General features: G+C 36.0%; 1 protein-coding gene across 2 annotated transcripts in view; it reads right to left on the bottom strand.

The window, feature by feature from the left end:
• PICK1 (protein interacting with PRKCA 1) overlaps positions 1–16,601 on the bottom strand; it is a 170,162-nt gene that overhangs the window by 79,279 nt on the left and 74,282 nt on the right. For both annotated transcript variants that reach the window (XM_090407330.1, XM_090407331.1), the window contains one exon: positions 2,814–2,930. In XM_090407330.1, coding sequence (XP_090263456.1) covers positions 2,814–2,930 — 117 coding nt within the window. The remainder of the gene's footprint in view (positions 1–2,813; positions 2,931–16,601) is intronic.

The following is a 16,601-nucleotide window of genomic DNA, read 5'->3' as shown; positions in this document are numbered from 1 at the left end:
TTCACTTGGAAAGGAAAATTTTACTACCAAATATATGGTCTTGCAGTGGGCTCAGCTCTACTGCCTCCGATTGCCAACTTACACATGGAAAAATTTAAGGAATTAGATATAGAACAGGCAACCTTAAAACCATATATATAGTGGAGAGATCTGGATAACATTTTTATCATTTAGAAACACACCCAGAAAGACTTGGAAGATCTATATTTTCTGAATAATCAACATCTGAAAATAAAATTCACATTAGAAGGGTAAAAAGGAACAGAAAATTACCATTCCTAGACAACCTTATCAACAAAAATATCACTGGAGGATTATCATTAGAAGTCTGTAGGAAAGAACCCCACACTGGCAGGTACCTACAAGCAAGTTCATTCCATCACCCTCAACAAAAATTAGGTATAATCAAAACTTTGAAAAATAGAGCTTTAAACATACTAAAGAATTGATGACATTAAACAAAAACTTCAAATCCTATTTCATTAGTTCCACCAAAATGGATACTCAAAAAAGGTACTAAAGAGACTTTTATTTTCTGGTGAATCACCCTGTGATAACACAGATATTAGTTACAAAGGCCTGATATCTGTTAAATACATTGGAAATGCATCAGAAAAAATAGACAAAATATTAAAGGCAGTGAACACCATATTGGCCTCCAAACCAGTCAACACCTTACAAAGCTTTCTACACTCCCCCTAAAGAAAAAGTTCCATTCTATAAACATCCAGGTGTATACAACATTACATGTGCTTGTAGAAAGAATCTGCAACCAAGTACATATGGGTGATGTTGAAAACAAATGGGAAGAAAAACGTGGATACATAATGCATATCCTCAAAGAACATCACACAGTGAATATATTTTCAATGCATAAAAAAAAAATAATAGCCAAATTACTAAAGGCAGTCAACATCAGAATGGATTTCAAACCAGTCAACACCTTACGAACCTTTCTACACTCTCCCTGAAGACAAAGTTCCATTTTTAAACATCTGGGTGTATACAAATTTTTTTTCAGGAAAAAAATCCATAACAAAGAACATACGGGTAATGTTGAAAACAAATGGGAAGAAAAAAGAAGAATCATAGCACACATCCTCAAAGAATATTTCTTTCTTTCTTAACCTCCTCTTCTACCTTTTTTACAGTGTCAAGGTTTATTTCTTGCAACTGCAACCGTAACTCAAGGATAAGGTGGTTAGCCCTATGCCTCCCAGTGTGTCCCATGTCTGTAGATGTGTGTCTTCACAGGGGTGGTTTGCCTGTTTCGGGGGACAAAAATCTCGAATTTCCAGGTGAAAAAATCCCCAACCTCCATATGAGACTGGCTAACTCACCTTTCGTCGAAAGAGACCAGATAAAGGTTCTTCATCACTAACAGGAATCGAACCCAGGTCTTTTCGACCAAAGGGCTTCATCTATAATGACCGAGCTACGGAGCCTCCTCAAAGAATATCACATGGTAAATTGGCAAGCATACCCCCATACCATACTTAGAAGAGAATTATTCAACCAGTTTTTCAAAGAGTCCTTCAAGGTCATTTATTCAAAAGGCACATTAAATAGAAATAGGAGCAATACTTCATGACACCTGGGAGTCATTAATTAACGTGTAAAAATAAAGACCTGTCTTATAACAGCAATCACATATAGAGTTAGTTACAAAGTTAGTGGAAAGACTGCATGTAACATGCATATTAACTGCTGTTGGAAAATGTTTATTTTTTTTTGCCATTTTTTATTTATGTTAAGTAACCTCCCAATGATGTTGTTAGTCATATAGACAGCAAAACATGCAGAGGAAATACATCCAGTATTTCCTCTGCATGTTTATATGAGTATAAATAAATAATTGTATATGAGTTTAAAACCTGGTTTTTATCAATCAAGCAAATCTACTCACAAAAATATATCGCATTTTGCAGTTCAAATTTTCAGTCCAAGAATCATTAAAAACACTTGTCTTCCTTGTTTTTATTTCATCATGTGCTAATTAATAGTGAAGAAAAAGTTAGGAACAAAATTTAATCACTTATTCTCTTAATCACAAAGAATAGAACAAAGGTCTGCTGTATGGAAATGTAGGGTATACAAGGATAGGATGTTGCATGGTGAAACGTTGTTCGACTTGCATTTTCGACCTCCACATGAGACTGGCTAACTCACCTTTTCAGTTTTACCCTTTGTCTTTATCATTCTGTTGATGCATTTAATTTTTCTATAAAATATCATTTTAACTTCTATTCATGATATATAACATATGTTAATAGATATAACATCCAATGAATTTAAAATTTACTGGTAAGCAATTTTTTTTTTTTTATACTAGTGCAGCATTTTTGATCATCAGTGGCCACAAATTCTTTTCTTCCTGTTAACATTGTTATGTTGCTAACTGTAAAAAATATCATCATATGGTTTTGTTTTACCTAACTGTTCCTGAAACTGAAAAAAAAAAAGAAGAAATAGAATAGGAGATACCAGTTAGACAGAAACAGCAAAAAAAGGGATGAGTGAGAGAGAGAGAAAGAGAGAGGGGAGGGGAAAGGATAAGAAAATAATGTTTTTCAAGTGATTACTTAATTCCTTATTTTGGAATAATCGTGTCATTGAAAAATAGCAATTAGTTGATCATTTCTAATAAGTAAGTGAACAACCTGAATACTATTTTAAGTTGTAAATAATCTTTGCTAATAGAAAATATTTACATACAGATTAAAGATAATGATGAAATGCACATTATCAAATGCATGATACTTAAAATATTTTCTTTAATATTTTCAAAAATAAGTTGTGTATTATAAACTTACCTCTATATACTTGACACATTTCAAAAAATGCTTTCAACATCAATTTAGTGTGTTCTGCAAGTCCTTTATACATTTGTTCATTCCTTTCTAGTTCTTCTAATTTTTTAACTAAACTGTCTGAAAGTAAATAATGCTAACTGTAATGTTCATATGAGATTTTTTTTTATTTTTATTTATTTACTCAATTTACATCAAGTCTTCATTTTATATAACTTTAGAGTTTTGTGTCAACTATATTCTTTACTATCGAAAATACAGAAAATAACATACAAGATCCATCATAGTGTTAAAAACTGCAAGTAGTATGTAAACACAATTAATAAACAATGAAGGTAATATATATATCCATTTGCGTAAACAATTCATCATAATTAATACTGCATTTCCACTTAACAGAATTTTAAAATAATTAAAAACATTCACATTCTTTTTAATGTCAGTTATGCCAGATGTGACACAAGATGAAAATTTATTTATTTGGAGAAGTTTGTTATAATGTCTTTCTTTCTTTCTCTCTCTCTCTTTTTTTTTGGGGGGGGGGGGACAAAAAATCAAAAGTGAATTGAATGCATAATGATCTATAGAAAAAACCAATATAAACCTAAGAGTACAACAGAGGAAGAAGAAGAGATGTACAAAACTTACAACTTTTGAAGATGAATTTGAAAAAACACACATACTTGGTTTTTTGCTTTCATCATCTATTTCTAGGCTCATTTGCATTTTGCATATACTGCATTTTGTTGCTAATCTAACTTAACCCTGCGGAGATGGCGGCCGAAAAAATTGCAGCTTAGGTCGTGTGTATCCGAGAGATACATTCATTACTAGCATGTGCTAAAATGTGATAAAACAAAACAACAAAAAAAAAAACACTGCAAATATTTGCAGTGTTTTAGATTGTAATTGAAAATAAATATAATACATAATGGTTTATTTATTTTCAGTTACAATCTAAAAATTATTGAACAAAGAAACAAAGAAAAAACCAACTAAACCAATACTATACTGACATTGGAGTTCGCAGTATCTCTCAGATACAATTTTCTATGAAATATCACTTTCACATTCGACTCTATCATTCTCATCATCGGACTCAAGTAACATTTGCTGAATCTCTTCAACATCTGATGCATTATCCAATCAATATATTTTTCCAACCATTTTCAATGGTAAATTAAAAAAAAAAAAAACTAAACTAATACTATACTGACGTCGGAGTTCACGGTATCTCTCAGATACAATTTACTATCAAATATCGCAAACCTTTATATAACACGTGTTAGACTAAACTGATGGCATAAACAGTGCAGAATATCACTCGTAATATATATATATATATGCACAGCTAGTCATGACCTCCAAGCTATAACTGGATATGTGTAAGAATATTTATATTAAAACAATTTGTTTGTATCTGTCAGATCAACTGCAACCACTGCAGGGTTAAACAAACTTGTGTTAGTTTTTTTCCCCCTATTATTTATAATATAAAAGATTTTTATCTGAAGTATTTTTATACTTCAGGGTAGAGTATTTTTAGGAAAGTTAAACAAGACAGGAGAGAAGGTGATGTGCTTAATAATATCAAGTGACTTGAATCCAGTTAGAGTGGACAACTATGACTTCAATACTAGTAACGATTTTATATGAAGCAGAGAGTTTGAAGCTATCTTGTGTAAGATGGATTCCCACAAGATCAAAAACATAGTGGAGTATGGTTGCAGATCTAATGTATAAGATGACAAAAAGCATCACTGAGCTGATCTAATAGGTGGTAAATGAGTAATCATCACAGGTGACTTTAATTATCCAAACATTGATTGGGAAGTAGTGAAATCTCAGGAGAAAATGAAAATGAGCTTATTGAGTTCTTACAAGACAACTTTCTCAAGCAGCATGTGACACAAGGAACTTGATGTCAAAGAGCATTCAATCTGATTATAGTCAGAGTGGTTTCAGTGATCATGATGTACTGACCCAAGAAGTGGGTAAGCATATCAATGTTCCAAGTGAAAAAGGTTATCTGCTGAATTACAAATCAGGAAATGATGACTAACTGATGAGTATTGTAGGGTATCAGATGCTAGATGGGAAGGATATTAAGAGTACATGGGATGAATTTAAAAAAATTACGTAAATGAGGAAATATTCGGAATGTGTCTCTAGAGTTTGAAGAAATAAGCAGGGCAGGAGTGAAATTGATGTGCATTCTTTGTAAGCAAGAAATTCTTAGAAAAACATAATGTGGAAGGAATACCTTGTGAATAAAGATACTGTCAGTTATGAGAATAATAAGGCATAGGCCAGAAGAGTTACAAGTACTGTACAGAAAGCTAACTCTGAATAAGAAAAGAAACTAGCTCTACTAGTTAAAGACAATGAAAAATAATTTTACCATTATGCTGAAAGTAAAAGGAAAAAATGAAAGCGAAAGAATAACTCTACCAAATGCAGATGGTATGCAGAATAGATTGTTCAACTAATGAGCATCTGTTTTGTAGAGTTATCAACATGGTGTATGCAATGTTGAGCTCAATGCTACCTGTCCATTGGATAAAAAAATTTGGCATATGAGAAGATACTAAGGACTGATGAAATATCAGCACAGATGTTAATAGAGTGTTCAGCTGAAATGGATATGCCTTTGATCAGGTTGCATAATTTGGGTCTCAGAACTGAGAGGATTCCACAGAAGTGGAAACTGTATGATAATTTTGCATTGCACAAGGGTAGCGCAAAAACTGATGCATCTAACTACTGACTTATCAGTATCACTGGAGTGGTGGTGATGATTTTGGAAAAGTTAATAACAGGTTGAATATAGAAATGGGTTGACAGTGCATCCACATTTTGCAAAGAACAGCATGGGTTTACTAAGGGAAGGTCATGTATGAGCAACTTGTTCAACATTTTATAATAATGTTAATGCTGAGCTTGACAAGGGGAATAGACTCAGTTTACTTTGATAGTTTTGGATTTTGCTAAGGCATTTGACAAGATACAGCATGAAAGCTGTTGCATAAGTTGGAGGATATGGGATTGAATTATAAACAATTAGTTTGTATAAGAGGATGGCTGACTGACCGATATAAAAAAAATGCTGTATGAAGGGTGTGAATCTGCAAGATTTAAGGTGACCAGGGGTGTATGCCAGTGATCAGTCCTTATTCCATTGTTATTCAATCTTTACATTAGTAATCCATAGTGAAGAATTTATGGAGACACAACACACATGTTAGAATAATTACTTTACTTAACATTAAACAAGTAACAATCGACGTTTCGACCTCTGTGTTGAGATCGTCATCAGGAAACATACATATGTACAATATACAAGCTACATACCATTGCACTGTACAAAAGTAAAATGAATCTAAATGTTTGTTAATCATTTATCATAGCCTGACCTCTGGTGAGGAAAAAAAATGGAACCACATTGAACAATTTCTACAGTCATTGTTCTGTATTGAGATTTTCTCCTTTTGTATTGAGATTTTCTTCTATCTAGGGTTGTTCTGGTTGCTATATGGGTTGAAGATGGTTCCTCACATTCTTAGAATAATTAATCCATCATTTTTGTTTAGATCTGGATGATGTTTCAGCATTTCACAAGCTTCTTTGAATTTTTTTTTCATACCAAGGTTTGGTGCGATATAGGGACTTAATGCCTTTCCAGTCAATTCTGTGGCATGTTTGGAGTGCATGGTCCGATAGGCCTGTTTTACCATAGTGGAGGTATTTAATGTGGCATTTGTGTTCATCTTTTCTGATGCGTCCTGATTCCCCTATATAAGGTAGGTTACAGGCACATTGAATTTTTGTAAATCTCTGGGTGGGCAAGGTATGGAAGAGGTTCTTTGGATGAGCTAAGTAAATTTCTTAGTTTTGCCAGGGGTTTGAAAGTTGTCTTGATGATGTATTTAAGTACTGTTCTATCTATTTTTTTTGAAATGCCCTTAACATACAGTATGGCTATGGCATTCTTGTAATCTTTTTTGCTTTTAATGGAATTTTTATGGAGGATCTTGTGAACTTTTTTTTTTATTGTAGCCATTTTTTACAAATGTTTGGTTAATGATTTCAAATTCTTGGTTCAAAGCTAGTTCGTTGGAGCAAATTATTAGGGCTCTGTGTTTGAGGGTGCTGATGACTCCTAGCTTTTTTGTGTTGGATGGTGGTGTGAATTTTTATGTATGTATTGGCCTGTATGTGTAGGTTTGTGGTAGACAAAGGAGAGGCAACCTGAGGGAAAACATGTGATAAGTGTGTCTAGAAAAGAAAGAGAGTTGTTTTTGATTTTAATGGTGAATTGGATACATTTGTGTTGTTTGTTCAGGTGGCTTAGGAAAGTATTTAAAGTTTTGCAGCCATGAGGCCAAATGGCAAAAATATCATCAACATATCTGAGCCAGACTTTGGGTTTTAGGCTGGCCGAATCTAGAGCTTGTTGCTCGAAGTCTTCCATGTAAAAGGTAGCTATTGGAGGGGGGGGGGGAGTCTGAGCACATGACTGTACCATCTTTTTGTAGGTAAAAATTATTTTGCCACACAAAATATCCAGAGCAGAGTACATGGGCAAAGAAGGAAGTGATATCAGGCAGAAATATGTTTTATAAGAGAAGAATAGTATCATTGATAGGGACATTAGTGAAAAGGTCAGTTACGTCATAGCTGACTAATAAATCTTTGTCACTGGGTGTGATGTTTCTAATCTTGTTTATGAAGTGTTGTGTATTTTTTATGTAGGAGGGGGAATGACCTACCAACTCCTTGAGTGTGGCTGCTAATTTCCTGGTTAAGTGCTAACTAATTACGGCTGTCGATTCCTTCAACTATCAGTTGTAATGGCATGTTTGTTTTTGTGTATTTTTGGCAGGCCGTATATTCTGGGAGTGCATGCATAATGTGGTATAAGTTTTTTTGATTGTTTCCTCTGGCCATATGATCACCATTCGTCTTGATCAGACAGCATACCTGGATAAAATGAACCTAATGGTATCTGACCACAACATGTACCAAATGGTGAATTACAATCCTACAAACCACATCAAAAAGAAAACAACTGAATTAATCAAATCTGATCAAAGGCATATCCAGTTCAGCCAAACACTCTTTTAGCATCTGTGTTGATATCTCAATGGTTCCTAGTACCTTCTCATACAACTGAGTTTCTTTTTCCAATAGACTGGTAGCACTGAACTCAATGTTGCATGCACTAGGTTGGTAGCTCTTAACAAAATGGATGCTCATTAATTGAACAATCTATTCTGCATCTCCATCCACATTCAGCAGAGTTATTCTTTCACTTTCATTTTTTCCTTCTTTTACATGCAGCATAACGATAAAATTATTTTTGGTTATCTTTAGCTAGTAGAGCTCTTCTGGACTGTGCATTATAATTTTCACAACTGACAGTAGCACAAGATATTTCTTCTGCATTATATTTTTCTAAGAATTTCTTGCTTAAAGACTGCACATTATTCCTACCCTACTTATTCTTCAAACTCTAGGGGACACAATCAAATATCACATCATTTAAGTATTTTTTTAAATGCATCCAGTGCACTTCGGATATCATTCCCAATGGACAGAACCTACAATACTCATTGGTTAGTCATCATTTCCTGATTTGTAATTCAGCAGATAACCTTTTCCAACTGGAACATCCACATACTTATCCACTTTCTAGGTCAGTATCTCATGATCACCATCACCAGACAGAAGCCGAACAGTCATATCTTTAAGTAAAACTGCTCTAGCACAATAATCAGATCATAATAAATTTAGTTTAATCCTTTATCCAAGTGTAAGCAAAGCAAACAAAGTTTGCGCCTGAAGTATCTTCAGGACTGAGGCAACTCGTGGTAAAAGTGGACCAAGCTCTCATCACTGCTTGTCTTGGTAACTCCCATAATGCAAAGCACATCTCCTTGCAGACATGTATGATGCTATGCATTAAGGGAAGGTCCTGAAGATACTTCAGGTGCAAACTTTGTTTGCTTACACTTGGATAAAGGATTAAACTAAATTTATTATAGTTTTACCAAGTGGAAAAAACTTCCAACAAAACCAATAATCAGATCAAACACACTTTGATCTCACATTTCTTTTGTCACATGCTTCCTCAAGCAGCATGTTTCTTGGTCTCTATTTCGAGAATATAGCAGTTAAAATGGTGGTGCAGACTGGCTGCGAGTTTGTGCATGGACCCCAAACCTGTCACTAACGAGTTGGGAGGCTTTCCAATTGACTGGTGCATAATCCTGTTGCTACTTACTCTGCCAGGTCATGTCCAGACAGGAATCCGAGTAGTAGTATGTGGGGGACACTGTCAAGGCCACATCATGGCATAAACACTGGTTTCTGTTTGTATGGCAGTCATATTCCAAGAGTCTACTTCTCTTACTGCATGTCCACATTATATCTTCCATCTAATCAAACTTATGACCAAACCTATGAAGGCTCACAAACAATAACAGTAGCACTGCAACAAAAGCGAATCTCCCTCACAAACTAATTCCATCAAAAAAGTCACATCACAACCAGCCACAACATGCAAACCATACTAGAATGCCTTCACTAAAAACACATGTTCACATCCACTTTACTAACATCCATGGCATTAACATAAATGATGTTTACCATCACTTGCAATCTACCAGACCAGACATCTTATTTCTGACAGAAGCTCAGATTGCAGCTACATCTACTACTGTCCACCTTCAGTGTCCAAACTTCACACTTCATGATTCTTTTCACCACAAGGATGGCAACTGTGCCTTTGTGAAATCTAACATAGTATGTTAGAGAATAGCTAATTCAGAATCCCCCACTTTTGACCACTGGCTCAAGGTTTCCTTGTCCTATTTAGTAACTTCATTTGCTACAATTACCAATCTCGAAACTAATAACCACTAAGATCTCTTCACATTCCTTTCCATGAAACTTGGCCACTTGTAATCCAACAATCCAAATAGTGAAGTCATCTTCCTGGGTGACCTCAATGTCCAAAATTCCAACTGGCTCCCCTACTCCAACACCACCAACCAAGCAGGATGAGAAGCAGAAGTCTTTCCTGTAAGTAACACCCTAACACAAATTGTACATCTACTTACTGGAATCCCTGATACCTCTCTTCTCTCCAAATACTCTGGATCTCTTTTTGACTGTATCAGATACACTGTAGGTGACCTCTACAGTGTATCTGATTCCAGATACATTGTAGAGGTCATCTCTCCTCTTGGCAACTTAGACAACAATCTCACACAAGTTTCCAATCTCACAGAATGCTCTCCTCCAACTACTCCCGACCTTGCATACTCTGGCACTACAAAGGAGCCAATTGGGATGACCTCTTGAATTTCTACTTCTCCTTTCCTTGATTTGACTATTGCTTCTACTCACCTGATCTTAACACTAGCTGTGAACAAGTCGCAGAAATTATTCTCATTGTATGAACACCTTCATCCCACATTCAACTCATAATCCAAATCTACTTTCCAAGCACTGGTTCAACCGAAAATGTGTCAAAGCAGTCAAAGAAAGAAATTCAGCTTACTGCATGTGGCACACATCAGGAGCTCCAGAGGGCTTGAAGCTCTGCCTATACCAAAGCATGCAACATATGCAAATCAGTCATCAGTAGATCCAAATCCAATTTCATAAAGGCTAACAGCAGAAAACTTGCTTCCTGTCCAAATGTATTGTGTTTGCATGATAAGGCTGTTAAACTCAACTTCTGCTCTCCCACAATTCTACCTCTGTCTCATCCTGATGGAATCACTGTTACTTCACCCAAACATAAAGCTGACCTCCTGGCATCTCTGTTTTCCTCAAACATAGATGACCAAGGAAAATAACCTGCTACCATACCAGAATAGTTTTTCATCAAAAAATCATCAGAAAATTACTAAATAACTTACATACTAAAAAAATCTTTGGGTCTTGATGGTATTTCCCCAGTGTTCTCAAAACACTGTGATCCACAGATAACACCTGTCCTGCATCTTCTGTATAAATTTAGCATAAATATCTGGTTTATCCTAATGCATGGAAGCAATCTCATACCCATCCTATTCCAAAAAAGAGTAATAAAAGTCTACTGTCAAACGGCTGACCAAATGCCATCACCTCCATCCTCTGCAAAACAATGGAGAAAGTCATCAATAGCGAGCTCCTCCACTACTTAGAGACCCACCAATTAATCAGTGACCACCAGTATGGATTTTGTCAATCAAGATCCACAGCTGACCTCATAGCTAACATCACTCATCACTGGACATGTACCATGGAAAGGTTTCGAGCAACTTGTGCTGTCACCCTTGACATTTTCAAATTTTTGACCATGTGTAGCATCAAGTTCTGCTAAATAAATTGCCATTCTTTGGTCTCCCTGCTACCCTCTGTAATTGGGTAGCCAGCTTTCTCTCTAGTCGTTCTTTGTAAGTCATGGTAAATAGCTTCCCTTCTTCAAGCTTCACCACCAATGCTGGAGTGCCTCAAGACTGTTCTATCACATACTCTCTTTCTCCTATACATAAATGACCTATTCATAATAATCACCAATCCAAGGCTTGTGGGATTGACATATGATTTGGATTGTAAAAAAGAAATAAAGATCAGGATTGCAAAGGGAAGAACAAATCAAGGCCATGGATAACGTCTGTAAAAGTAAAGTGATCAACCTGCAAACAAAACTAAAAGTACTGGAAACATGCAGCTTCAGCGGCACTGTATGGATCTGAAATGTGGATAAGAAATAAGAAATCAAGAAAAAGAATTTTGGCATTTGAAAGAACTTGTTACAAGAAGATTCTAAGAATAGGATGGGTACAGAAAATCACAAATGAAGAGCTCTATCAGATGATACAACCAAAGGAGAATCTAATGCAGAAGATTATACAACAGAAGCTGCAATTATTTGGACACATCTGCAGAATGAGTGAGGATAGAAAGATAAAGACATTCATGTTTGGTTTTTGGATGATGTAAACAGAATATGTAGACAATACAGAGAATGGATGGTGTGGAATGGGTTTACAGAAACTGTGACATTGTGCACTGGACAAAAAAAAAGGAAAGGTGGAAGAAGATAGTGAAAGAGGCATCGGACACACCAATGGGCAATGAGTCCATGGTTTGTGAAGATAAATGATGAATTCCAGGCTATAAGATCATCTACAACTAGAGCTTTAAACATTGATGTATCCTCCAATGGGACAAGAACAACCTTGTTATGTTCAATGCCACTAAAACATAGTCTTGTCTTTTCTCGTGCAAAAGAGATCTCAGATTACCAACCCTTATTCTCAGTAATATACAAATCACCAGACAAGATCAGATCCCTTTGCTTGGACTAACATTTACCTTCAGTCTTTCCCTTATTCTCAGTAATATACAAGATCAGATCCCTTTGCTTGGACTAACATTTACCTTCAGTCTTTCCTGACATAAACACATCATAACAATAGCTAGCCTCCTCAGAATCCAAGAAACTTGGTATTCTCTTTCATTCAAGAGCCTATTTTACACCCTACCAACTCTTCACTATATACAAATCCCAAATCTGTCCATGTTTGGGGGTGGTGCACCTAAAGCTTCCCTTAAAATCCTTGAGGCCATCCAGAGGTGAGTAATTAGGCTCATAGATGAGCCCTCTTTTGCAGACTCACTTCAACCTCTATCTCACTGGCACAGTGCTGAAGCACTGCATCTTTTCTACAAGTACTTCCATGGTTTGCAACCATCATTCCTCCACGTTCTGTTGCACTCTAATACAAGAGCTGAAGCTGCCCAGCACCCCTTTACTGTGCAACTGCAAACACACTGAACCTGCTTCTGTTCATCCCCTTTTATCCCACCCACCCCTGTTCTCTGGAATAACTTTTCTCAAGAAGTATTCTCAAACAACTGCATACAACCTGCAACTCTTCAAAAAAAAAAAACTTCTCTCGGTCCTCATCTACACCTCACACATGACACTGATGTGCCTATAGGTCTCTCTCTCTCTCCTGTATGGGATCAATATATATATATATATATATATATAAAATGACATGCAGTATTTGAATAATGATTTGAATAGGCTGGAATGCCTAAAATTCAGCAGGTTAGAAGCCAAATTACTTGGTTGTAACAGGCTTTTAGGCTTAATATGAAAAGGAAGATGACATGCGATGAGAAGAAAATGCTGTTGAGGATATATAAAGAGATATGTTATCTGTAAGCTTATGGGGAGGAAACTGTAAAGAGTTTTTTTTTCCTGTGAAGTCAGTAAAAGTAAAAATTATTATGGAAAGATACCTGTAATGATTATTGATGTTTGGGAGATGAAGGTGACAGAGACAGAAGAAATAATATAATAAATTTAGTTTAATCCTTTATCCAAGTGTGAGCAAACAAAGTTTGCGCTTGAAAGTATCTTCAGGACTGGGGTAAGGTAGTGCAACACGTTGCAAAGGTGGATCAAGCTAACATCACTCCTATCTCAGTATCTCCCATAATGCAAAACACATCTCCTTGCAGATATGTATAATGTCATGCCTTAAGGGCCACTACCCAGACTAGTTTCAACCTTTATTGAGGTCTCTTCAGTGGGAGCTACCAAGTGGAGATACCATGCAGAAGCATTAGCAAGATCATCTCTACCTATAGGAGTTCCAAACGGTGTGCCACCTTTTTATTAAATTACTCTGGATTTAGAGAAAGATGTTGAAGGTTTATTTTTCACTCGGTTAGACTATAATAAATTTACTTTAATCCTTTATCCAAATGTGAGCAAACAAAGTTTGTTCGCGCCTGACAGTATCTTCAGGACTGGGGTAAGGTAGTACAACACCGGGCAACTCGTTGCAAAGGTGGAGCAAGCTAACATCACTCCTATATTATAGGTAGAGATGACCTTGCTAATGCTTCTGCCTGGTATCTCCATTTCGGCCTGGCTCCCACTGAAGAGACCTCAATAAAGGTCGAAACTAGTCTGGGTAGTGGCCCTTCCCTTAATGCATGACATTATACAGGGTGTTCGGGATAAATTTGACAGTTTCGTAAGGAAAAAGAAAATCTTCTTTGTATCTATTAAATTTAATGAATTGACAAAAAAACATTACAGGCAGAGTTAATTACAATACTATCAACAAGATTTACTCAAAATAACCACCATTAGCATCGATCACAGCTTCAATTCTGCTTCGGAACCTCGAACAAGCTGATGCTACAGTCTCCCTGGGAAGGGCCGCAAAAACTGTTTTAATTTTATCCATTAACTGGGCTTTTGTATTACTGGAAGTGCGATTGGTGTCTTTTTCAACTGCGCCCCATACAAAATAATCCATGGGGTTAAGGTCTGGGGAGTTTGGAGGCCAAACATTTGGACTGGTGAAGTTGTAGAAATTTTCAGACAACCATTTTTGGCTTTTCCCAGAGGTGTGGCAAGGGGCCGAATCCTGCTGCCATACATACGGCCTACCATTGGCTACCCTTGTTATCCAGGGCTTGGCTACAGTTAGCAATTCCACGAACAAAGCCCGAATTCCAATGCCAGGGTTCTTCAACACCTGTTCCTGCAGATTTGCGAGGAATTCTGCTGTACGAACGCAATCAGATCGTCTGCTAGGGATCTTTCTTCTTGCTACATCCTCGTAGTCACCATTGCAAGTCTCTAGTTTATGCCTGATTGTTTTTACTGTATTCAGGGAGCATTGGGCAGCAGTCGTAATATCCTTATTTTGATGGCGGGCAAGAATCATCATGATACAAGTTATTCTCTTCCATGATTCAGGTGGGTTCCAGCTATCCATCCTTTCTGACATCTTGTATATGAATGAAGAAGGGTCCAAACTTTTAAATGAAGAGAAGTGTGTGTTAATACATGTAACTTACGGAAAAATATAATTAATTATAAATATGTCAAATTTATCCCGAACACCCTGTACATATCTGCAAGGAGATGTGTTTTGCATTATAGGAGATACTGAGATAGGAGTGATGCTAGCTTGCTCCACCTTTGCAATGAGTTTCCCGGTATTGTACTACCTTACCCCACTCCTGAAGATACTTTCAGGCGCAAACTTTGTTTGCTCACACTTGGATAAAGGATTAAACTAAATTTATTATAGTCTAACCAGGTGAAAAATAAACTTTCAAGAAGAAATGGTGGAGTTACTGAGTGATCACGCATGATATTACAAAAATCTTCATGTGAATAGGGACACAGAATTATGTATATATGAGAGAGAGAGAGAGAGAGAGAGAGATTGGGTAGTGTCTTACGAGAAAGTGTAAGAGAATTGGTAGTGACTCTGTTAAGGTAGCTTAAATGACACCACACTGAGATACTGATCAAAGAAGTGTGGAGAGAATAAAAACTATTCTATTACTAAATGAGGCTAATGTTTCCTAAAATGTAGATGTAAAGAATACCAGAGAGTTCGAGAAACATGTACAAGTGCTGCTACCCATCAATTATGTCCGTTAAGAAGTGTGATAATCCTTCACTCAAACAATAAATTACACAATAACCACAGTAATTAACGTTAATGAAATGAAAGTACAGATATTTTGTACTGAAAATAACGGTACATCATTAGTACGTCAAAACAAGCAAATCAAAGGAAAAGGAATACAAGGTATATACAGTAGTTGGTGGTTTACCAATTAAAAAACTGTTGTCGCGTGCTAGAAATTAATATTAATAAATAATATTATTAAAAAGTATTTTTGATGGTTACATAGCATAAGTCTCCAAATTTTTGTAAGAGAGAGAGACAATTGTTCTGATTAACATTTGCCAATGTAAAAGGGCTTCGCAACTTTCTTTGAAAAGGCGTTCATATTTAAACCTGCTTCTATGGAGAAGATGAGCTTCATCCCACTTGATACTGTGTTTAGTGTCAATACTATGTTGTGCCAGACCAGACTTTTGAGGTTTCGTGTATTCAATATAATACTGATGTTCATTAATTATTTTTTTTCCACAGAACAGCCTATCTGTCCAAAGTATGCTAAATTACATTCACAAGGTCTCTGGTAAATGACAGCTAATGATAGAGGCGACAGTTTGTCTTTTGTAGATGGCAATAGATGAGAAATTCTGTTGATAAGAAAATACGTAGGAATGAGATGATACTTCTTTAAAATTCTACAAATCAGTTCAGAGATGCTGAAAACATAAGGGATTGGAACCCTGCAGACTGATGAAGAATCCTGAGGTGGTGGAACATAGGAGTCAATTATCTGCTGGATTTGATTACAGTTGTAACTATTAAATTCCAAAAATCAAATTGATTTTTTGCAAGATTGAATGCAATCTGTTGGGACTTTCGAGCTAAAATGCTAATAAACTACTCTTTGAAGTTGCTGCTTTACTTTTTAAAAGCAAATTACTTCCATGTAATTTATCTGGTGCTGAAACCTGGGCACTGTTTTCATTAAGACAAAAGAGAAATATATCTGTTTCGAAAGCAGATAAAGGAAAAGCTGTAGTGATAATGGATAAGGCTGACTATGAGAGGAAGATAGACTGCCTTTTACAGGATACCTCCACCTATCAAGAAATTAGTTATAACCCCACAAAAACACAAATTAAACAATTCAATAAGCTGCTTGATGAAGTTGTTAGTTGGGATCAAAATACATGTATAAGAAGTGCTACCCATCAATTATGTCCATTAAGAAGTGTGATAATCCTTCACTCAAACAATAAATTACATGATAACCACAGTAATTAACTTTAATGAAATGAAAGTACAGATATTTTGTACTGAAAATAACGGTACATCATTAGTA

Source organism: Typopeltis vanoorti, chromosome 17, assembly GCF_054136105.1.
Source record: "Typopeltis vanoorti isolate ZY-2024b chromosome 17, IOZ_Tvanoo_1.0, whole genome shotgun sequence".
Lineage (NCBI taxonomy): Eukaryota > Metazoa > Arthropoda > Arachnida > Uropygi > Thelyphonidae > Typopeltis > Typopeltis vanoorti.
Note: the sequence above shows the minus strand (reverse complement) of the source record. Positions and strands in the feature narration are given on the sequence as shown.